The 25,657-nt window shown below is 43.2% G+C and overlaps 1 protein-coding gene across 1 annotated transcript in view; it reads left to right on the forward strand.

Moving 5' to 3' along the window:
- The first annotated feature begins 10,853 nt into the window (after positions 1-10,853).
- LOC134540851 (fork head domain-containing protein L1-like) overlaps positions 10,854-25,657 on the forward strand; it is a 43,379-nt gene continuing 28,575 nt past the window's right edge. Inside the window, exons 1-2 of the mRNA XM_063383848.1 lie at positions 10,854-10,920; positions 18,778-18,923. Coding sequence (XP_063239918.1) covers positions 10,896-10,920; positions 18,778-18,923 — 171 coding nt within the window. The 5' untranslated portion in view covers positions 10,854-10,895. The remainder of the gene's footprint in view (positions 10,921-18,777; positions 18,924-25,657) is intronic.

The raw sequence follows: 25,657 nt of genomic DNA on the forward strand, positions 1-25,657 counted from the left end.
TGTACAAAATAAAGCTTGAGTATGCAATGCATAGAAAACACATTTCAAGCCGTTCGATACTTCGTAGAGACTACTTGATATAGAGATAGGATCCAAAAGTGGCCATATTTGTTTCAACAGTTTTCAGTCAAGATTTGACCATAGTGGGTTGAATGTGGTTGAATAAAATCAGTTACATGAATATTTAAATTTATTGTTTTCTTATTTTTACTTTGCTATATTTTTGAGGTCTTGTCATGTTCTAAACAATTTCATAAGTTAAAATCTGTGTAAGCTTTATTTTAATTTCTGTTTCTGCCATATTGTATGGGGTTAGGTTTACCAACTGACAAAAAGGGCTACACTTTGAGAAAGTGTGCTATTCCTTCTAGGCCACTGTTACGTATTTAATTATGCGCAGTTACTACTAGCCTGGCTGTCTGGAGTGACGATGCGTACATTCATTAACTAATCAAGTGTCTCTTTTGTTCGGGTTCTAAAATATCATACACAGGTTCAGTTTATAATTATGGCCAGGGCCGCAACTAGGGGGGAGCAAGCGGGGCATACAACCCGGGCGCAAAGCTGTGGGGGCGCCGAAATCGCTTGCATTGTAATTCTTACTACAACTGGTAACAGGTAAAAAGTTTTTTAACTTGCATGCCAGGAATTTCTAATATGATTTACAATATAACGTCTCAAAATATTTATTTTAAAATACTCTGAGAAAAATGTTAAGTTCATTGTAAAGGGAGAAGTTATAAAGTTTTAATGCGTGTTCTATAAGAATACAGTACAATGTTGTCAGAGAGGGTGGTACCAATGGCAGTGAGGAAGCAGTGGCGATGGAATAGTGAATGCCTTAAAATTCCAGTTTCAGGCTCTTCAAGCAATTAATGACAAGTTTAGCTTTTTAAATGGGAATAACATCTACAAAATAGAAGTTAAAGATTTGAAGACTGCAGCCAAATGGTTGTCTGAAACATACAAAGATGACATCAATGGAGAAGAAATAGTTCAAGAAATGGAAAGTTTTAAACATCACGCCTTGGCAGTTGATGACACTATGAAAACAGCATCTGCAGCGACCCTCTTGAAGCTCATTCACGAACACAGAATTGAAGAAGGATATCCAAACCTGACCACAGCCCTTAAGATATTTCTTACTCTTCCTGTAACAGTTTCTTCAGGCGAAAGAAGTTTCAGCAAATTGAAAATTAAAAAAAAAAAATTTAAGAAATAGTATGAGGCAAGACAGACTGTCGAATTTGAGCATTATTTCCATAGAACACAAGAGAGCATCCTCTATTTGCTATGATGATATCATAAATTCTTTGCTGCAAAAAGGTCTCGCAATTTGAATCATCAAAAATGACGACAATTTAATGAACAAGTCTAGTGATTATACGGACTACTTTATGGACAAAGTGGGTTCATGCATGGAAGTTACAGTAGCACAGAAACTGTTACATGTAGGTATGAAAAATGCTTAAATAGCACCATTTTTCCGTGGGAGGCCCCCGGACCCCCGCTTTATTGGTGTGGTATGTGCAAAAAAAGAGGGGGAGGGGGGGGGTGCATGAATCTATTCATGCCCCAGGTGCCAGAGACTCTAGTTGCGGCCCTGATTAGGGCTTACATAAATTTTTACCTCGGTTAGATAAAATAACTTAAGTCGGTAGAGCTCTGATGCTCTCTCTCCCAGACCACTGGGTGATTACAGTTGTGTGTTAAAATAATGTTTCACATTAAGTTCACTTAGTTAATTTTTACAATATTTCAGTTTAACAATGTTTCTCTTGGATATGGATATGATACGTGATTCGTGCTAACGAAATGGAGTAACAGAATCAGTCATTTCTTACTCACCTAATTATACACTCCTAATAACTTTATCCTTTTGGATAAAGCCCTAATAATACTCACTGACGTTTTAACAATACATTTATACCATCCTTTAGTGCGGACAGGGGCGCAACAACAGGGGGGGCAAGGGTATTTTACCCCCCCCCCCCCCTCATAAAACTTGAAGTGGTGGCAAACGGGGGCAAAAAAATTGCTGTGTAATCAATTTTTAGATAATAAAACTGCTTAAATAGCACCATTTTCCACCTTCAAATACAAAATTTCCCGGGATCCCCCGCTCCAATAAGGGGGATCGATTATTCTTTATAAAGAGTTATATTGCCCCCTCCTTTGGAAATTTAGTTGTTGCGCCCCTGAGTGCGGATGCCTATTTCTGATAGCTATTTTTCAGGATAAAATTCCGACGACGTCTCGTATGTGTTCATCCATTAGTAGGCCATTACATTCTCTTAAAATCTTCTTAATTTAAGTCATCTTAACACTGCGTGCCACATTTAAAATACGGCTCCTGATTGGCCGAGAACTAAATATAGTTACATTATTTTAAATCAGACACATCAATTCCGCACTCAAAAATAGCACAGAACACAAAATCTCACATCAAATTTGAATTAGTACACACAGGAATAACATTTTACATTAAATAAAAACGGTGTCAATTAACAATTTACCGTTTAAATGTCAATTGCTCCAAGAGGGGTCCTTGCAATTAATTGTCCGTCTCAAACGTTCGTTTTTGTCATAGAGTTCCAATTACATAGATATACACATGAAATACAAATAGTTTTCAAATAATAAAAATATATACATAGAACGAATAAATATTAATTAAAATAAATATTACTTAATCGGGGCTGAAATATACATAGTTGCAGTACAAGATAATTGATAATTCAAGGATTTTCATAGACTTGATTTAGAAAATGCAACAATTATCCTGTAAGGATTATAAAAGAAACATTTGAAACCCTTAACCCCCACCACAGATAAGTTACTTCTATATTGAAAATATTATTTTGGACATACGCCATTGCTTGCATGGCATATGTCCAGGGCCGATGCAAGGTAAATTGGCACCCTAGGCGAAAAACCTTAATGCCACCCCCCCCCCCCCCGGGTCTGAAACCCCAAAAAAAATTTTCCTTGCTTCAAAATACATCACGTAAGCCTAAGATTTTGTCAACAATCAAATGTAAACAGGCTTTTTTTTTTACTTTTTTACTTATTACAAATCATAAACAGGTCACCATGGACTTTAAATAATTACTTATATCAATATAAACATTCCAAACTGTTACAAAAATCCATTTTCATCTAGTTTCAATAATCATTAAACATATTATATATCAGCTGTTATGTGTCGTGCTGCGCCGCCCCCAGCTACTTGGCGCCCTAGGCGGTTGGCTAGTTCGCCTATATGAACGTGCCGGCCCTGCGTATGTCATAAATAATGTTTTTTAATAAAGGGTAATTATAAAGTCCATGAAACATTTCAAAAAATCGGTACAGTGAAATGGCTAAGAATTATGTAACAAATTATATACCACTTGAAAGAAAAACTCTCAAAGTTATTTTTTTCACTAGTGATAAATGTTCTATGTGTCCACCTTGCGTCACACAACACACATCTAATCGATAGTCCAATTCTGCCCATACCCGACCCAGAATCTCAGGAGTGATGGTAAGCAGTGGCGTAGCAGGTGGGTGGCAGGGATGGCCCCCGCCAGGGGCGCCGGAGCAGGGGGGGCCATTTTCAAGTCTGGCCAGGGGCGCCAGTCACCTTAGCTACGCCACTGATGGTAAGAGCAGCTGCTACGATGCGGTGTCTCAATTCGTCAAGGTTCTGTGGTAGAGGTGGAACACATAAACACTATCCTTGATGTATCCCCACAAGAAAAAATCGCAAGGTGTCAAGTCCGGTGATCGTGGTGGCCACGGGAGTAGCACTTGGTCAGCGGCCGCCCCACGGCCCATCCAGCGATGTGGCAACGTCTCATTCAGATAATCTCGTACCACATTGTGGTAATGAGATGGAGCACCATCTTGTTGGAAGATGAAGTGCCTGCTATCAGCTTCAAGTTGTGGCATAAGCCACAATTGCATCATGTCGAGGTAGGTGATACCAGTGACAGTTCTGTCAGCGAAGAAGAAGGAGCCATAAACTGTATTGTTTGACATGGCACAGAACACGTTAACTTTTGGCGAATCTCGGACATGTTCGAGAGTTGCATGTGGATTCTCTGTCCCCCATAGGTATGCGTGTTTTGTGTCGGTTGACTCTTCCTGAAAGATGAAAAGTGGCTTCGTCACTGAAGATTAATTTGTTTGCAAAGTCATCGTCTTCAAGACGGTTATGCATGGCAATACAGAACTGCAGTCGGAGCAATTTGTCATCGTGGCTGATGGCTTGCAGAAGCTGCAATTTGTACGGCTTCACTCTTAATCGCTTACGAAGAATTTTTCACACTGTTGGCTGAGGGATGTTCAATTCTGCACCAGCCCAATAAGTTGACTTCTTGGGACTCCGCACCATCACGTCCCGTACACAATCCACTGTCTGTTGTGACACTCTTGGCCGACCCGACCGTTTTGTGTCGGACAAACAGCCGTCTTCCTCGAATTTCTTGTACCACTTCATTATGCTATTGTAAACTGGTGGTGTTTTGTTAAACTTGCCATGGAAAGCTCTTTAACCACTCACTACCAATTCGCTACGGGCATATTCAAGCACACAAACGGCCTTCTCTGCCTGGTTCGCAGCCATTTTCAGCAACTACGATACATGCACTAGCGCCCCTGTCGGTTGTTTTTTAAAATAGCTTTTTGGCGCTACATTAAAAAAAAATTTGAGAGTTGTTCTTTCACGCGGTATATAATTTGTTACGTTATTCTTTTCCATTTCGCTGTACCGATTTTATGAAATGTTTCATGGCCTTTATAATTAACCTTTATACTTGTCTTCCTCATCTTGCCATCACCCACGGTCTCGGGATCGAGACCCGGGGCGGTCCTAGTGGTTTTCAGTGGCTCTAAAGGAAATCTCTGGTGGGCGCCAGGTTAATTTGAGGATTAACCGAGGTGGTCGTGGGTTTTTGCCCCTGCGTGTTCCATTAGGATCGATGGCTGTTGATGGTGGGAGGGAGTTCCTACTTCTAATAAGCACTGGCCCTAAACAGTATAGAGGACTGTTTCCTAATTGTTCAGTAGGCATTTGCGAAATAAGGACACTGTATTTAGGTGCTGGTTTTTTAATCTCGCATTTTACATAGTGTGGATGGAGGCACAAGTTACACAATTACACTGGACAAAAAAAAACACGTTGGCACTACATACACTCGCACTGATAATTAATTACGTATTACATGGATGTTACGTTGCGGCACTTGCAAACAAGGTCCATACATTGATTTGTGGGTCGACGGAGAATTTGGGTGGATTAACGGCCACTCCCGTGATGAGCTGTAGATAGATTCGTGCCCGGGCTCACCTGTGTGAGTCGCGGGACCATGGAGATAATATTAAATGGCAAAGTCTGTAAGATTGCAGTTGGCAGGTGTATGCTCGACGAATTACATGAAGTTCTGTTCGTGGGAGTCGACCCAGACCGTAAGATGACTGCATCGCTAACCTTTGTTCCGCGACGAGCAAAAATTAAAGCGGCCAGGATAAGCCCTGCACCGGAAAAGGGCACGGGGCAACCGGGGAGAGAAAGGAGGAAAAAGGTTTTAGCGAATTATAATAGTTACCAGAATGACGAATCAGAAGCACAAAATGTTGACGTCTCCCCACGGGATCACACGTCCGCCCCAGCCCGTGAGTAAAACTCTACTGCCGCTTTGTGCTTGCTTGGGAGGGGAGGAAGCGTCATGATGCGCCAAACTTTCTAATGTGCCGTTATTCCAATTTTATAATCACAATTAGTCATTATTATTTATAGAACACTCTTATCTTAATGACATCTGTCTGAATTAGTTGGTGACAGGCCTATAATAATAATACATAAAAAAATTAGATTAATTATATTTGAAAATAAAAAGTCAAGCTGGAGACTGTCTGTCACTTGTTGACTACTCCAGTGGCTATTTACAAGTAAAAACAGGGAAGTAAATTAGGTTGGTTAACACTGTGGTTAATTATTGGTGGAAGGCCACAAGGGACGTTCCGGACGTTTATTAATTGCGGTTTCCCACGGAGGAAACCGCTGCACCCCTACGACACACATTCACTATTAAGTGTTGTTCTTCAAATTAAAAATCACTTAATTAATCTCAGCAATTTATGATGTGTGAGAACTGTTTGGTGGTGTTGGCATATGGACGTATCTGGGAAGGCACTCACCGGCGTCGGCGGCTCGCTTGACTCACGTGAAATGTGCTAGGGGTGCGTTCCGTTAGCGGGGTTAAATACTGGCGGGTGGAGGCCGGGCTTTATGACCTTCGGAGGGACGACGACAATCACAATAATTATTTAAAGGATTTATTTTGATAATAAAGAGGGACTGACAATAATTCTTCTCGCACATAACTAGTCTGTCAATCACGTAACATGCAGCCAATCAGACGACCCCAAAAAATTCCATCGGACTGGCTGTCAAAACTTTACCAAGGTTTTACTTTCGACAGACAGGTGGATGAAATAACTTCCAGTATGTTAGCAATATACCTATAACAGGGCCATCAAAAAGAATTGTTTTTAATGCGTGGCTTTACCCTGATAGCAGGATGAAAATTACATCTCTGGAAACCTTAAGTTATATGATACACTCATATCACATTTACAGTCGTGGCCCTGATAACTTTGTACAATCAAATCTGCCTGGAAGAAAGCTATTATAAAAGACTAGGTACAAGGAGACAAAGAATATATCTGTAAGATATTTTGTTTCATGTTGAATGAGGAGGCTTGTTATATCTTGGTAACGGAATGTTAAAAACCTGTAATATGTAATAGATACATCAATTTCAAAGGGACTTGAAATAAATATGAACTTCCTGGCAGTACATCTATGCGCTGGTCATCCCGGGGGATTTTCTTTACTCTCTAGTCTTGTAGCTGTAATAGCCATCCAGAATAGCTGATGGATAGTGTATGGCCCCAATCCCGAGTACAAATTAATTGTGTTCATTAGTTTTGCTATCCTCCAATTACACATAGGCACTCGTACACTAGGCGGCACACATTTAACACACAAATGTGAGCGTTTGAAGTACAAGTATAAAACAACCAAATAACTTTTAGTGTAGGATCGTGTTCTGAGACCAACTTCATTTACTTTATGGCTTGTGGGGGATTGCTGTATTCGACCAGGGCTGTACATTTGAAGAAACCTAACCAGGACAAGACTCGGCGATGTTAGATTAAGACAGTGAAATTCAGAGGGAATATTTTTATATTACTATCTTATTGGATTTACTTAAAATAGCATTTTAATTTTATTGTATATTTATATTAAAGTAATTTTTAAGAATATTTTAGTGAATATGCGAGTCTTAAATTAATAAAAAGAATTTAAACATAAAATAATTAAAAAAAATGAAAACTAAGTATGAGTACCGACTGATTGAAATACGATAGATAATAAAACCCCTTGTGCGCCTCAGACAAAATATGTATATTACGCAGAAGTTGGATACGCGTGTGTTGTAGGAAAATGTCACGAGCATACTCACTCCTGGCACACCCTAACAAGGGTTGGGATCCAGGAATCAGAATGAAGCACAGCCTAGTGATAAGAGAACACGTGTCTCGTGAGCAGCGAGTGAAGATGGCAGCACACTGCAGAGTGGCTCACTGCAAGCAAACATCCCAGAACTCGCCTCACGAGTTGTCTCTGGAAGGCGAGTCGGCGAGTAACCACTGCGTCGCCGGAGTCCACGATTCACTTGAACGGGGGTTTCGAAATTTGGAATAACTAATTTATTGTATCTTAAAAAGGCCATTTTAGTGTATTTTCGACATATGTATTTAAATCGTACTAAAGTTTTAGAAAAATTACACACAGAACAGTAGCAATTAAGAAATTTAAAATAATCTTTACAAGAAAAAATTAATTGAAACGTCTTCAATGGTGAGGTGCGGAATGGAGCAGAATGATAAGATTATGCAGTCAAGAAAATGGCAGGTTTGGGCGAAAAATGAATCAACTCTTAATCAAATTTAAAGAAGATTATCGAAATTTTCCTAGTACACATGTCCATTAACCCCTATGTTGTGTGAAACTGTCTAGTAACGCGAGGATGCCTTCTGTGCTGCCCTCTATGCAGGATCACGTGAACCAGAGGACGTGTCGGCCCAGCCATCCATGCCGACCCTGCAGCGCAGTCTCCGGGCGCGTAAACAAACCCCGCGCTTGTAGCAGCCGCGGTTTTCGTGGGAACCATTAAAAGTGTTTGAACGAAAACACGCCGTCAGTGGGTCTTTGTCCCCCCACCACACTCCTCCTGCAGAGGCTGAGGGACATGTTACAAGTTGCAGGCCCATGTCACTCGGCGGGCGGGTTTACGGCCGCGCCACAGCGGCGGCTTTGAGCCCAGCGCGCGCACAACACTCTCTGCACACAAACACAGGCGAGGCTGGTTTTATTACTGCCGGCGGCCGCGAGCAGCAAGGGCGCAAGGCCACCGCCTGCCCCCTCGTGCCCTCACACGCTGGAACAGACAAGCCTCCATGGCAAGGGCGGGATGTTTCTCTTAATTGTCGCATAATGCTGTGACTACTTCAAAAGACCACATGTTCACCGAGTTTCATATCAATAATCAAGATAACTTCAAAATAGATTACAATTTTGAACACTAGAGGCACGCTACCACTTAATTCTGATTGGATGAAATTCCCACCTTCTACGAACACTTCCAGGTAGACGGCCAGCGCTCTGCTCACCCGCTGGCATGGCGGACCTCCTAGGAGACCACTGTCGTGTGACAGGGCCTTCAGTGGTCCTGGACTGCGGGGCTCTGAGCTGTTTACTTTCACGGAGGCCTACTTGAAACAAATCTACTCTTTCATGCATTTTTAACTCAACACGAAACTTAAGATTCCGACGATGGTTTTGCTAATTTAACTTATGGTATTTTGATATTCTTTCCTGATAAATTATCCTCGGGTCATGCTCAAGATCAAATTACTGGCGTAATAATATCACGCGTGGCAATAAAATATTTGAATTTTTCTTTCTATAACGAAGCCATGATTTAAAATAGGTATTGACCAGCGCATTTAGTTACAAGAAAATAAAAATTTGATTTTAATTTCTACGTGAATTTCAAATTTGAACCTTGGTTGCAATGACTCAATCATTTTTTTTTTGTAATTTGTTTGAAGTAGGTACACATATACAATGCATCTCTCTCTCAAATACTCTATGTTCCTATCTCTCTATGTATATCTCTATCTCTCTCTATATCTATAACTACACATATATATACCTCTCTATCGCTCTTTATGTCTCTATCCCTCTATCTCTATAATTCTCTAACTCTTTAAGTATATCTTAATATCTTTATATCTCTATATATATACATCTACTTATTTCTATACATATTTATATCTATATATATTTATACACATCTACTTCTTTTTATCTTTCTCTATCTCTAAATCTATCTCTCTTTTCTATATAACTATATCTTTATACCTCTCTATATCGCTATGTCACTCTATAGCAATGAAAAGATAAAAAAATGTATTTTTTTAAATAACCTTTTACCTTTCACAAATGCAACATAGGTATATTCGAATGCAACGTTGTCAGAATTTCAAAGCAATCGATGAAGAACCTTTAGAGATTTAAGATTTTCAACGAACGAACATTTACATTTTTATTTATATAGATTATATTGTATAGTGATTCCTACATGCAGTCGAGTATCTCGGGTTGAAGATAAACAGCTTCAAGCTGCAGGGTTGCCGATGTCTCGCTAATGGCGTGTTTTATAAACTACCGTAGCTCTCTTGCGTCCTTGCGTTTGTAGCGTCCTTGCGTGCTTCAGCACTTCAGCCGCGAGAAGCAACACCGCAGCGGATAGACGGAAACATACATAACATCATGATTACAGCTATGCGACTTAATAACGTATTTTGACAATTTACAAATATGAAATCTGTAGTTAAAAAATTAAATACGTTTTCAAAGAAAAAATAAATTTTAGTTCTGTTTCAGCTTGTATTACTTCCGGATGTAAAATACGGGAATGCATTAGATTGTTCAATCTGCGTGTGTGAGAGAGACAGAGAGAGAGAGAGAAATAGAGAGAGAGAGAGAGAGAAATGAACACAGGGTTTGATAAAATTTAACTCACACATATAATGTAAACTGATGAAAAAAAAATGAATCCTAGTAAGTTTGGTGCTGTGGTTGATAAAAGAAGGGGGGTGGGAGGTGGCTTATTCTCACGGCGGAAGCGGCGCCTAGTTCCGTCCCTGGGTGAAGAAACTGGCCCTCGATCAAGCAGTCTTATTTGTTTGGACGCTAATCACCCGCAGTAGTGCGGGTACAGCCACACACGATCCAGCAACACTCACAGCTCTAACGAAGTGGGAGGCTCTGCCACGGACACAGGCGCTGTTGAAGCACGCCTGCAGCCCGAGGTGAGAGATAGACCCTTGTTGCGCTACTGCCCGCTCCGCGGCGCGCGACACTCATTTTATTTCCACAGGCGGAGAAATTACAAATTTGACTGGAATACAAACACGTAAAACGCTGGTATGAAAACAGTGAGTGTGTACAAGCACCTGGCCGCAGAGAGACGTGGTTCCCAGAAGGGCAGAGGTCTGGTTTTGGGGGGAGGCTGTGTGCATGGACCACGGCTAGGCGCTAATTGTCGGAACACACCCGCCACCCGCCACCCGCTATAGCCCGGAGTCTCCACTCCTCGCTGGAGTCCAGAGATTCCAAAACCCCCTTCCTCGCTGGAGTCTGGAGCCTCCACTACTACCTCGCTGGAGTTCAGAGATTCCACCATCCATAGAAAAAATAAAGCACTTCTCATTTTTTACTTTCTACTCTCTCTCTACAAGATCGCTAATATAACAAACACGAAAGCGGGGTTTACATGCTTAAAACTACGATAATGAACCGTAAGTGAGAATTATAGGTTTAATGTCTTCTATTTAGGTATGGAATAAGTAGTTAAATTTATATATTTTCGTTAGATTGTGAAGTCGCTTTTGTAAATTTAATTTAATGGCTTGGTAACATTTATTTTCCTAATATTGGAGATTATTTACTTAACAATGGAGATAAAACAAAAGCATGTTCATATCGTTTAGTTCTTGTGGCATTACATATTTATCACTTGTATTTAATTTCATAAATATTCTGACACCTGAATGAGATTTCTCGCAGCAAGCACTTCAAAAAATATATAATGCTATGTCCACATCTTCGTATTGCAAAGATTACTAACGTGAATCACGATATAAAATGACAATATATATTCCTCATATTTAAAATAAATAACTATTGAAGATTATCTATATAAAAAAACATATGCAATAAAATAATAGATTTGAAAATAGAATTAAAAAACGGTGTCTTACAAATATAACCTTGAATAAATTTTCCATATGTTCAACATCCAGTGGCCACAGAAGGCCCTGGTTGTGACTCTATCTGTGGCCGTGCTTAGGTAGAGAAGCCTGCAATCCAGAAGGTCTTTACTGCTGCACAACGTCTGCCTGCTCTTGGTAACAGAAGGACCTGCATTCCAGAAGGTCCTGGCTGCTGCTCTACGTCTGCCCGCTCTTGGGAACAAAAGGACCTGCATTCCAGAAGGACTTTTCTGCTGCTCTACTTCTGCCTGCTCCTGGGAACAGAATGACCTGCATTCCAGAAGGTCATGGATGCAGCTCTACGTCTGCCTGTTCTTGGGAACAGAAGGACCTGCATTCCAGAAGGTCGAGGCTGCTGCTCTACGTCTGCCCACTCTTGAGAACAGAAGGACCTGCATTCCAGAAGGTCCTGGCTATTGCTCTACGTCTGCCTGTTCTTGGTAACAGAAGGACCTGAATTCCAGAAGGTCCTGGCTGCTGCTCTACGTCTGCCCGCTCTTGGGAACAAAAGGACCTGCATTCCAGAAGGACTTTTCTGCTGCTCTACGTCTGCCTGGTCTTGGTAACAGAATAACCTGCATTCCAGAATGTCGTGGCTGCTGCTCTACGTCTGCTTGCTCTTGGGAACAGAAGGACTTGCATTCCAGAAGGTCGTGGCTGCTGCTCTACGTCTGCCTGCTCTTGGTAACAGAAGGACCTGCATTCCAGAAGGTCCTGGCTGATACTCTACGTCTGCCTGCTCTAAGGAACAAAAGGACCTGCATTCCAGAAGGACTTTTCTGCTGCTCTACGTCTGCCTGCTCTTGGGAACAGAATGACCTGCATTCCAGAAGGACTTTTCAGATGCTCTACTTCTGCCTGCTCTTGGGAACAGAAGGACCTGCATTCCAGAAGGTCATGGATGCAGCTCTACGTCTGCCTGTTCTTGGGAACAGAAGGACCTGCATTCCAGAAGGTTGTGGCTGCTGCTCTACGTCTGCCCGCTCTTGACAACAGAAGGACCTGCATTCCAGAAGGTCCTGGCTATTGCTCTACGTCTGCCTGTTCTTGGTAACAGAAGGACCTGAATTCCAGAAGGTCCTGGCTGCTGCTCTACGTATGCCCGCTCTTGGGAACAAAAGGACCTGCATTCCAGAAGGACTTTTCTGCTGCTCTACGTCTGCCTGGTCTTGATAACAGAAGGACCTCCATTCCAGAATGTCGTGGCTGCTGCTCTACGTCTGCCTGCTCTTGGGAACAGAAGACTTGCATTCCAGAAGGTCGTGGCTGCTGCTCTACGTCTGCCTGTTCTTGGTAACAGAAGGACCTGCATTCTAGAAGGTCCTGGCTGATACTCTACATCTGCCCGCTCTAAGGAACAAAAGGAGCTGCATTCCAGAAACACTTTTCTGCTGCTCTACGTCTGCCTGCTCTTGGGAACAGAAGGACCTAAATTCCAGAAGGTCCTGGCTGCTGCTCTACGTTTGCCCGCTCTTGGGAACAGAAGGACCTGCATTCCAGAAGGTCCTGGCTGCTGCTCTACTTCTGCCAGCTCTTGGGAATAGATCGACCTTCATTCCAGAAGGTCCTGGCTGCTGCTCTACTTCTGCCCGCTCTTAGGAACAGAAGGACCTGCATTCCAGAAAGTCGTGGCTGCTGCTCTACATCTGCCCGCTCTTGGGAATAGAAGAACCTGCATTCCAGAAGGTCGTGGCTGCAGCTCTACGTCTGCCAGCTCTTGGGAATAGAAGGACCTGCATTCCAGAAGGTTTTGGTTGTTGCTCTAGTTCTGCCCACTCTTGGGAACAGAAGGACCTGCATTCCAGAAGGTCCTGGCTGCTGCTCTACTTCTGCCAGCTCTTGGTAACAGAAGGACCTGCAATCCAGAAGGTCCTGGCTGCTGCTCTACGACTGTCCGCTCTTGGTAACAGAAGGACCTGCATACCAGAAGGTCGTGGCTGCTTCTCTACGTCTGCCTGCTCTTGGGAACAGAAGGGCCTGCATTCCAGAAGGTCGTGGCTGCTGCTTTACGTCTGCCAGCTCTTGGGAATAGAAGGACCTGCATTCCAGAAGGTCCTGGCCTCTGATCTAAGTCTGCCCGCTCTTGGGAACAGAAGGACCTGCATTCCAGAAGGTCGTGGCTGCTGCTCTACGTCTGCCCGCTCTTGGTAACAGAAGGACCTGCATTCCAGAAGGTCCTGGCTGGTGCTCTACGTCAGTCTGCTCTTGGGAATAGAAGGACCTGCATTCCAGAAGGTCGTGGCTGCTGCTCTATGTCTGCTCGCTAATGTTAACAGAAGGACCTGCATTACAGAAGGTCCAGGCCTTTGTTCTACGTCTACCTGCTCTTGGGAACAGAAGGACCTGCATTCCAGAAGGTCGTGGCTGCTGCTCTACGTCTGCTCGCTCTTGGTAACAAAAGGACCTGCAATCCAGAAGGTCCTGGCTGCTGCTCTACTTCTGCCCGCTCTTGGAAACAGAAGGACCTGCATTCCAGAAGGTCCTGGTTGCTGCTCTACGACTTCCCGCTCTTGGGAACAGAAGGACCTGCATTCCAGATGGTCCTGGCTGCTGCTTTTCTTCTGCCCGTTCTTGGTAACAGAAGGACCTGCAATCCAGAAGTTCCTGGCTGCTGCACTACTTCTGCCCGCTCTTGGTAACAAAAGGACTTGCAATCCAGAAGGTCCTGGTTGCTGCTCTACGACTTCCCGCTCTTGGGAACAGAAGGACCTGCATTCCAGAAGGTCCTGTATATTGCTCTACGTCTGCCCGCTCTTGGGAACAGATAGACCTGCATTCCAGAAGGTCCTGGCCTCTGCTCTACGTCTGCCGCTCTTGGAAACAGAAGGATCTGCATTCCAGAAGGCACTGGCTGCTGCTCTACTTCTGCCCGCTTTTGGGAACAGAAGGACCTGCATTCCAGAAGGTCCTTGCTATTGCTCTACGTCTGCCCGCTCTTGGGAACAGATAGACCTGCATTCCAGAAGGTCGTGGTTGCTGCTCTGGTTCTGCCTGCTCTTGGGAACAGAAGGACCTGCATTCCAGAAGGTCCTGGCTGCTGCTCTACGTCTGCCTGCTCTTGGGAACAGAAGGACCTGCATTCCTGAAGGCGTGGCTGCTTCTCTACGTCTGCCTGCTCTTGGGAACAGAAGGACCTGCATTCCAGAAGGTCCTGGCTGCTTCTCTAAGTCTGCCTGCTCTTGGGAACAGAAGGACCTGCATTCCAGAAGGTCGTGGCTGCTTCTCTACGTCTGCCTGCTCTTGGGAACAGAAGGACCTGCATTCCAGAAGGTCCTGGCTGCTGCTCTACGTCTGCCTGCTCTTGGGAACAGAAGGACCTGCATTCCTGAAGGCGTGGCTGCTTCTCTACGTCTGCCTGCTCTTGGGAACAGAAGGACCTGCATTCCAGAAGGTCGTGGCTGCTGCTCTGGTTCTGCCTGCTCTTGGGAACAGAAGGACCTGCATTCCAGAAGGTCGTGGCTGCTGCTCTACGTCTGCCTGCTCTTGGGAACAGAAATACCTGCATTCCAGAAGGTCCTGGCTGCTTCTCTAAGTCTGCCTGCTCTTGGGAACAGAAGGACCTGCATTCCAGAAGGTCGTGGCTGCTTCTCTACGTCTGCCTGCTCTTGGGAACAGAAGGACCTGCATTCCAGAAGGTCCTGGCTGCTGCTCTACGTCTGCCCGCTCTTGGGAACAGAAGGACCTGCATTCCTGAAGGCGTGGCTGCTTCTCTACGTCTGCCTGCTCTTGGGAACAGAAGGACCTGCATTCCAGAAGGTCCTGGCTGCTGCTCTACGTCTGCCCGCTCTTGGGAACAGAAGGACCTGCATTCCATAAAGCCTTGGCTCCGGCTCTACCTATGGATAATATTTAAAATGAATGCCGAAAATGTGTGGACGCTTGATTTTAAAGTTTTGATGGCAGTGAAACTTTGAACATTTGCTTGTGGATGATACTTAGTAACCGTCAAATTGAAAGACCGACGCAGAGGTGTTCTGGAAACGTATATGTAATTATTGTACTCGTACCAGATGTTAGAGTACTCCTAATAGGCTTACAATAATACAATACAATAATAATGATTATTACGTTACCTTAATGCTTCAACTCTTTATGTCTGTATTGGTCACTGAAAGTTTATGGTACACTTGTCTTATATTTTTTTGGCCGATTTCGAATGTGTGTACCTGTTGTTCTTCCCTTCATGTGGTGCTTGTCAGCTCTTGTTATCACCAGTGTTCCACCTGTTTGCAGTGCCCACCTTGCCTAGTCCTTGTCTGGAAGTGTCGTGTCCACCGTGGTGGGCATGTTACAATTATAAATAAATAATATATTATAATATTATATAAATTAAAATTATCACATATTATTATATAATATTATTAAAATAGGCCTAGGATATAATAAAAAATAAAGGCATGCATTTTAAAACAATTTTTCATGTCATGGAAAGAGTTTAGATCACATAAACCCAAATCCAATTTTCTCATTGTTTTTGTAAATTATAAGTCAACTTTCAGATCTAAATGCATTGTTCTGTGCTTGAATTAAAGCTAAATAAGTTTGTTACATCTTCACTTTTGACGATTTTCATTGTAGGATCAAAATCGTCCCCAATATTTTGCTCAAAATTTGGCCCAAAACTTAAAATTTAACTTTTTTAAAAAAATACAAATTTTGAAGTGCTGTATCTCGGGAACTACTATATCTACAGAGCTGCTGTTGAGCTGGAAATGTTTCAAATGTTTAAATCTTTAAAACAGTTTTCGCTACAACACGTATGTTTGAAATTATAAGCGAAAAAAAAACAACAGTGCAAAAAATGCGCTTTTTTGTGCGAATATCTCAAAACGCACCGGGATAATTGGTTTGATCACTCAAGATTCGGATTCAGCGCCCAAAAAAAAATCACAGGGAACGATAATACAACCGACTACTGGAGTTTTTGCAATGAGAGGTCTTTTATGACATCGTTTGCCTGGGCTATGTAAGGAAAGCACAATTCGTAGACCTGTCACTTTGTCAAATTACTTGACAACACACACAGTTAAGGGTCAATACTGGAACAGATACTTAGCTTCCAACCAGTGTAAAATATGCATTACAGCGATCAAGGTAAGATTTAAAATTTAATGATCATTAAGTATTTAAACTTAATAAATATCTTTAATCAAATGATATTAATTCTCGTTGCGTTGTGTACTGAATGTTACGCCTTCTTTAATAATAATTACAGATACGCGTCGTTTACTTTTTATCAGATAATTTACATCACATACGAAATTCAAATTCAAATTATTTTACCTTTATTACCTTTTAATCATCCAAGTGTTTTTCGCCATATTGAAGGTTCTTTGGGAAGGAAAAATGTTCCATTGTAATATTCGCCGAGAAAAAAAAATCAGATTGGCTGATGGAGCGGCGAGGCTTCCACCGCACTTCCTCCCAGACTCGCTGGCGGCCAGTAAATCACGGCGGTTGTTTACGGAGTGTTAACTGCTTCTGTGCGCAGCGCGCCCTCCATGGCCGCTTCAGCACAGACAGCACAGACCCCGGTGTCTGTGCCTGCCGCGGCGCCAACATGCACCAAGGAGGATACAAGTAGAGCTTTCACCACCAGGTTAAACATAATTTCTTTCTTTTTCTCTCTCTCTCTCTGAAACGGTCACTAACAATTTTGACAATACCGACGAGAAATTTTGGTTTGTCCCTGACGGCTGTCACCGAATTCTTCGGGTTCTGCATCTAGTGTCCTTTAATACATTTTGAATACATTTTAATGAGCTATCGTCCAATTTGTATTTTCCTGCCTTGATATTCATGACATTCAAATTACGGATTTCATGAGAATTTATTAGAGATGTAGATATGGAAGGCGGTGGTTGTTGAAGACCTAAGAGAATGTTGGGTTAACGTAGTTGTTTCACACTACTTGACCACATATAGTTCTTAAAATCTCAATATTAATTTACATAAATGCCCATAAAATGAAATACACACAAACTGGCTTTATTGAAAGTAGTAGCTATAAATACAGCCAATAAGTAAAAAAAAAATGTGTTATTAATTAGTGCCTTCAAGAAAGAACTGATCCGTTCAAACACGCATGGGCACACAAAAATTTAAAATTTACATAAATGTTAGTATTTGCTCACAAACGTTTACCGAGGTCCCCCGATTCCTTTACATTTGGGCGCTACGCATTATCAATATAAGTTATGCATCCTATTACTATATTAAATACACGAGGCATGCGTAAGGAAATCACAACGATCTTTTTGAAGCTCAATTAAAAAAGTACAAGGACACCAACTTGACGGTGTAACGTTTGAGAATTCACAACTTTATCTAAACAAAAAAATTGTTTTCCGAGACAAAATAAAAAAAGTGACGAAAAAATGACAAATCAACAGGACGCCAGAGATGGAGCCTTAAGACATAGTTGTGATATCTTCCCCCTCCACCCCCCTCCATTCTTCCGGGCAGCGCTGGTGGGGTGTGCGTTGTGAGGCGCTTCAACTGAAGACAGATGGGATTACATTTCACTGTACGATGGCCATCAGTATAGCGTGTCATAGAGAAAAACCTCAAGAACGGACAGACGAAAGAATAATACAAAAACACGCAAAGAACACCAAGCCCAAATCAGCCGATGCCAAGTGTTGAATGGCTAGACAACACAGGGCAGCCCGTGGAAGCAATCAGTCAGAACAGAATCACAACACTGTTTGTTCGTGTGTGTTGTCGCCACTGTGTTGCACGAATAGATGTTTGATTTCATCGCTGTATTGTTGGTGTGCCGTCAGAGGTTGTTGGTTGTCACGCATTGGCGTAGCTGTGTTCATAAAGTTGGGGGGGGGGGGGGGGGGAAGGGGACAAATAATGATTTTGATGTCATGTAAAACGATTCCCCTCTTACTAAGACGGGGGGTCCGGGGGTCCTCCACCGGAAAAATTTTGATTTTAAAAGTGCAAAATAGCGCTTTTTAAGCAGTTTTTGTATCCAACCATTGGATACATCGATGTTAAAATTATTATTGTTTCCTTAAGTTAAATTTGAGAGTGAAGAAATTACAAATAAAGTTGGGCAGAATAATATTATAAAATAAAAATATCACGGTCTAGAAAGTTGGGGGGGGGGGGGGGGGGGGACAGTCCCCTCCACCCAAAAAGTTCAGGGGGACACGTCCCCCCTGTCTCCACCCCGGTTCCTACGCCCCTGGTTGTCAGTATGAACTGTTCTTGGCGCAACTGCCTAATCGCCAGCTCGCGGTGATTGTGTGTGCTGTGCTGTATTCCACGCAGATCTCTGCGCTGCACACGCGTGTGTCCGGCTCGGAGCCGCGCAGCGCCGACTGGGAGAGGAGTGTGTCCGGCTGATGCTCCTCATCACGTGTCTAGCAGGTCCCGGGGGGAGGGGAGGCCAGGGGGGCGTGGCCTCGCCGTGGTTGGCCGAGCTGGTGTCAACACAGGCGGGACCCGCGGCGGGAGACTGCCAGCCCCAGAGTCTCCGCGGACCTCGGGGCGGGATGCAGGCTGCTCCTCAGCTGGTGAGTAGCCCGGCCCATGTACCTGCTCCTCAGCTGGTGAGTAGCCCGGCCCATGTACCTGCTCCTCAGCTGGTGAGTAGCCCGGCCCATGTACCTGCTCCTCAGCTGGTGAGTAGCCCGGCCCATGTACCTGCTCCTCAGCTGGTGAGTAGCCCGGCCCATGTACCTGCTCCTCAGCTGGTGAGTAGCCCGGCCCATGTACCTGCTCCTCAGCTGGTGAGTAGCCCGGCCCATGTACCTGCTCCTCAGCTGGTGAGTAGCCCGGCCCATGTACCTGCTCCTCAGCTGGTGAGTAGCCCGGCCCATGTACCTGCTCCTCAGCTGGTGAGTAGCTCGGCCCATGTACCTGCTCCTCAGCTGGTGAGTAGCCCGGCCCATGTACCTGCTCCTCAGCTGGTGAGTAGCTCGGCCCATGTACCTGCTCCTCAGCTGGTGAGTAGCCCGGCCCATGTACCTGCTCCTCAGCTGGTGAGTAGCCCGGCCCATGTACCTGCTCCTCAGCTGGTGAGTAGCTCGGCCCATGTACCTGCTCCTCAGCTGGTGAGTAGCCCGGCCCATGTACCTGCTCCTCAGCTGGTGAGTAGCCCGGCCCATGTACCTGCTCCTCAGCTGGTGAGTAGCCCGGCCCATGTACCTGCTCCTCAGCTGGTGAGTAGCCCGGCCCATGTACCTGCTCCTCAGCTGGTGAGTAGCTCGGCCCATGTACCTGCTCCTCAGCTGGTGAGTAGCCCGGCCCATGTACCTGCTCCTCAGCTGGTGAGTAGCCCGGCCCATGTACCTGCTCCTCAGCTGGTGAGTAGCCCGGCCCATGTACCTGCTCCTCAGCTGGTGAGTAGCCCGGCCCATGTACCTGCTCCTCAGCTGGTGAGTAGCCCGGCCCATGTACCTGCTCCTCAGCTGGTGAGTAGCTCGGCCCATGTACCTGCTCCTCAGCTGGTGAGTAGCCCGGCCCATGTACCTGCTCCTCAGCTGGTGAGTAGCCCGGCCCATGTACCTGCTCCTCAGCTGGTGAGTAGCTCGGCCCATGTACCTGCTCCTCAGCTGGTGAGTAGCTCGGCCCATGTACCTGCTCCTCAGCTGGTGAGTAGCCCGGCCCATGTACCTGCTCCTCAGCTGGTGAGTAGCTCGGCCCATGTACCTGCTCCTCAGCTGGTGAGTAGCCCGGCCCATGTACCTGCTCCTCAGCTGGTGAGTAGCCCGGCCCATGTACCTGCTCCTCAGCTGGTGAGTAGCCCGGCCCATGTACCTGCTCCTCAGCTGGTGAGTAGCTCGGCCCATGTACCTGCTCCTCAGCTGGTGAGTAGCTCGGCCCATGTACCTGCTCCTCAGCTGGTGAGTAGCTCGGCCCATGTACCTGCTCCTCAGCTGGTGAGTAGCTCGGCCCATGTACCTGCTCCTCAGCTGGTGAGTAGCTCGGCCCATGTACCTGCTCCTCAGCTGGTGAGTAGCTCGGCCCATGTACCTGCTCCTCAGCTGGTGAGTAGCCCGGCCCATGTACCTGCTCCTCAGCTGGTGAGTAGCCCGGCCCATGTACCTGCTCCTCAGCTGGTGAGTAGCCCGGCCCATGTACCTGCTCCTCAGCTGGTGAGTAGCCCGGCCCATGTACCTGCTCCTCAGCTGGTGAGTAGCCCGGCCCATGTACCTGCTCCTCAGCTGGTGAGTAGCCCGGCCCATGTACCTGCTCCTCAGCTGGTGAGTAGCCCGGCCCATGTACCTGCTCCTCAGCTGGTGAGTAGCTCGGCCCATGTACCTGCTCCTCAGCTGGTGAGTAGCTCGGCCCATGTACCTGCTCCTCAGCTGGTGAGTAGCTCGGCCCATGTACCTGCTCCTCAGCTGGTGAGTAGCTCGGCCCATGTACCTGCTCCTCAGCTGGTGAGTAGCTCGGCCCATGTACCTGCTCCTCAGCTGGTGAGTAGCTCGGCCCATGTACCTGCTCCTCAGCTGGTGAGTAGCCCGGCCCATGTACCTGCTCCTCAGCTGGTGAGTAGCTCGGCCCATGTACCTGCTCCTCAGCTGGTGAGTAGCCCGGCCCATGTACCTGCTCCTCAGCTGGTGAGTAGCTCGGCCCATGTACCTGCTCCTCAGCTGGTGAGTAGCCCGGCCCATGTACCTGCTCCTCAGCTGGTGAGTAGCTCGGCCCATGTACCTGCTCCTCAGCTGGTGAGTAGCTCGGCCCATGTACCTGCTCCTCAGCTGGTGAGTAGCCCGGCCCATGTACCTGCTCCTCAGCTGGTGAGTAGCTCGGCCCAGGTGAGGACACTACTGCACTTGGCTGGTCAGCTGAGAGCCGTAGAGGGGCTGAGGAGGCGACCATGCTGGGTTGGTGGCCCCAGCCGCTGGTCGTCTCCAATAGCTCTAATGCCCTCCCGATCAACAACAGGGAGTGACCCCTAACAGTAAGCTCTGGAATGTTTTAAACGAGAACTGGTACGATACTCCCACACTACTCTTCAAGGGCGCGTATCGGGAGGGGAAACGTTGAGAAATGCCGGCCGCAAGGACGGGACAGGCTGCAGTCTCCAGCACTTGTACGGGCAGGCCGTGTGCTCTAGGCAGGAGGCACTTCCAGGAGTTGACTCCACGATCAGCCGTCGGCTGCTGCAGTTGAGACAGGACCATCCCTCTCGAGGCCTCGTGTGACCCTCCCCGAAGACTTGCCGACCTGTCCTCTTCTCCCTGAGAACACCTGATCTAGGGTGACCAAATCATGAACTTGAAAAAACGGGACACATCCAAGGAGGGTTTGGGGGCGATACCCTCCAGCTAAAGGGGGGTCCGAGGGGCCTGCATCGAGACGTAATCATTGAAACACGCTCTTTTTATGCTAATTTGAGACCTATAATTCTTTTTCAATTTACCTATGAATATGTAATTTAATTTAAATTGTGAGGCGTATAATAAATCAAAACAATAATTTTGCAGTGAATACTTATTTATTATAAGTATGTCTGACATACCTAAAAACATAATTAAACAAGGTAACTAAAATGGGTGAGTTCAATTGTCGTGGAGAGGGGAAGACGGTCCGAGGAGAGGCGCGACAAAAGTGTATCATCAACCCAACGTAAATACGGGACATTTAGGCGTCCCGGGAGACTTTTTCGGGACCCCGTGTACGATCGTTAAAAAACGGGACAATCCCGTTTTTACGGGACGTTTGGTCACCCTAACCTGATCAGAACTCTTGGGACTGGAGTGTTTCTGCCCAGACAGTGTAGTGGCGCTCGTCTGCAGGCGGCGGCGAGTCAAACAACTACGTCCACGACTCCGGAATTGCTTTTCTTCTTAAAAAAGAACTTAATTTTTTACACCCCTTAAGGATGGAAAACTCGGAAAATGGTAAAAAAAAAATATGTTTAGTTTTATCATGTTTATTAAACTTCCATAATATATTAGGCCCTGATTAATCAGTTTCGGAGATACGATTATTAAAATTAAAATTTAACTTACCTGCTTTTAACTCTGCTTTTAAATGTCAAATTTCGTCAACCAAAAAAATATTAAACACTTAAGTCTACACGCATTGCAAAACAACAGGTTTATTCACTCGTGCCGTATGGTCTCTAGTATTTTTTTTTTAAAAAAAAGGTGCGTGTACTTATGTACCCATGGTAGAAGTTGTACTTTTTTATTTTAGACTTTAAACTATTTCGAAATTCATTATTATGAAAATTAAATATTTGGTTCAAAAATTTTGTAACGAAAAAAAAAAAAAATGTTTACAGCTCAATTATATGTATGTGTTGCCCGGACCTTACCCAGAGGGAAAAGGGGTTAGTTTTTTATTCGAAAACAAATGCAGACATTAATTTTCCTTTTATTTTGAACGTAAAGTGAACATTTCATGAAATGTAGTAAAGTTGTGACTTACGGAGTGGGATGGAGGGAAGGTGATAGTTATTCGAAATCAAATTAAAGAGTAATTATTCTTTAAGGGTGAAAATAAGTGGATGGGAATATATTCTCTTTCTTTCAAAAATCAGGTACATCCAGTAGTTTTACTCTTATCTTAAACGTCAAGTATTTAAAATTCATCAATGAGTATCAAAATTCTGCTATAGGCTGTGCAAATGGGGGATGAGATGTTTTTTTAAAAAAAAAACTAATTTAGAGAGTTACCTTGCATCTTGTGTGAACATTAATTTGCCTCTTATATAAAATGTAATTTGTGCAATTTTTTATCAATAAGTACCAAAATTATACCTTAATGGGTGGAAAAGGGTGATGGGGGTTGTTTTTAAAAATTTGATGCAGCCAGTGACCTTATTATTATCTATAAATCTGTTGAAGACAGTAATTTCTCCCTTTGTTTGAACGCAAAATGTGAAATATTTAATCAATATGTTCCAGAATTCTGCTTTAAGGGGTGGAAAAGAGAGAGGAGGGTGTTTTTTTTTTTATTTCTTGTAGGTACATTGACTTGCATCATTTTTATATATCGGTTGCAGACAGTAATTTTCACCTTAATTTTGAACGGAAATTGAGCAAAATTTCACCAAGTAGTGTCAATGTTAATTTTTAAGGGGTGTAAAAAAGGACGGTGTTGGTTTTTCGTAACCTCATGTATCCAGCAACCTTCCTCTTGTTTCGAAGGTCAAGTGTGGAAAATTTAATCAATCTCGAAGTAAAACTGCAAATAAGTATTTAAAAACAAACGTTCAAACCTACAAACCTACAAAAGAAAACAAATATTTATATGTAGAAAATATGTGAAAATAAGGTTATATGCCTACATAGTGTAAAATAGCTGAACCAACGTTTTGAGCTAAGTACTTAATGTTATTGTAACAATATTCAGTTAAAGGATTAACAAGTAATAAAATAATTATCTTTAATATTATATACAAAATATAACAATAAGTTGTATAAAATAATGACAACTTTTTTGCCTGTGATGGGGATTGAATAACGAGACTTTTTGGTTGGCAATCATACAATTAGCATCTGAGCTACACCATCACTATTAGATATTGTAAAGAATATTGAATTACTAATGTTGTAATCCCAGGATTACAGCATAGTTTTAAAGTACTTCTTTTTGTTACTATTAAAGTGTATAAAATGTATTCCAGGATAGTTTCACCATCACAAAGACATAGTAGGCAACCTGATACTCTTGGTACGTCTCGCAATGTTCATGAAAGTGAATATGTACAGGTTAATTCCGCCACAAGCGCCATTTCGTAGGCGCATGCGCATTACAGAATTCATCATAAACTTCCGTTCTTTGTGCGCGCCGGAAATACCCGACTGCAGCGATCCTAGCGGCGGGATTCCGTCTTTTGAAAACACGCAGTACTTCAGGCATTTGCATTAATACAGTGTATTCATAACAGAAACAAATATATTGACTTTAAAACCATGAAAAATTACCTAACTTTAAACATGACAATAAAAAAAAAATAACACAGATCATTTAGATTGAACATAATAGCGTCAAACCTGAATTTTGGTAAACATTTTATTTTGTAAGTATTTTTAATGTTAAATAATTAAACTAACCAACAATTTACAGTATTTTAAATGCAACTAAACGAACCAACTGTTAAAAACAATAAAATACCGGTCAACTACTTAAAATATCTCAATCCTGTTTAATAATCATCAACTAAAATGAAACTCTAAAATTAAATTTTCAGAATTTAAATTTTTTTTTAGAAGCGCAACTAAGCTAGAAAAATAACGTAACATATTTGAAAAAAAATACTAATAAAACATCATTATATTAAAAAAAGAATATTTAAAAACATTGAAAGTTGCATGCATGTGAACTTCCTATTGTACTTCAAATTAAGTTATCCCATTTAGGTTTGTTTCTAGGATCAAAATACTGTTTGATGGAGTGGGAAATAGGGACAGGTTTTTTTTGCGACATCTCAACAAGACAGTGATCTTCCTCTTAAAAAAAGAATTAGACAGTAATATTCCCTTTATTTTGATCGTCATTTGTGCAATATTTAGCCAAGAAGTACCAAAAATATGTTTTAAAAAGTGGAAAAGGGGTATGGGGGTGGTATTTAGAAATCCTACGTAGGCAGTAACATTACTCTTGTTTTGAAGGTCAATAGTGCCAAATTTCATCAAGTATGCAAATAAACAAACATAAACTCTTATTTATAAGTATATATTCACACACTCACAATTAATCATTTCGATTTTGATATATTATTTATTTATATAAGTAAAAAAATAAATATAATGCCTAACCAAGCCAATTGACTGATCCATCTATTAAATTTATTATATATAAAACTTCATGAAACGATCAACAAGTAATACAATAATTATTTGATATACTGTTATAAAACTGTTCATTTTGTTTGTTTGTTTGTCTGTCTGTCCGAGCATCACGCAAAAACTGCTGAACCGAATTGGATGAACTATTTTTTATTAGAAAGGTATTTGGCTGACTTAAAAACTAGGCTATATATAATTATATAATTTAGCCCCTAAGGGAGTGAAAAAAGGGGTAAATATGGTTTTAAGATAATTAATTATATTTCTGAAACTAATCACGCTAATGAAAATATATTCGATAACAATAATTCATACAATTACATCCAAATTACTAGTAAAACAAATCCTAAGGAATGGAAAAAGGGAAGTATATTTTAAAGATGAATAGTAAATACTCACAATTTAATTAAGTGTAATAAATTATATTGGTTTCAATAATAAACATACTAAAACAACCACAATGTTTATATTTTACGAAATACAAACCCTTAAGGGAT

This window comes from Bacillus rossius, chromosome 17 (assembly GCF_032445375.1).
Source record: "Bacillus rossius redtenbacheri isolate Brsri chromosome 17, Brsri_v3, whole genome shotgun sequence".
NCBI lineage: Eukaryota > Metazoa > Arthropoda > Insecta > Phasmatodea > Bacillidae > Bacillus > Bacillus rossius.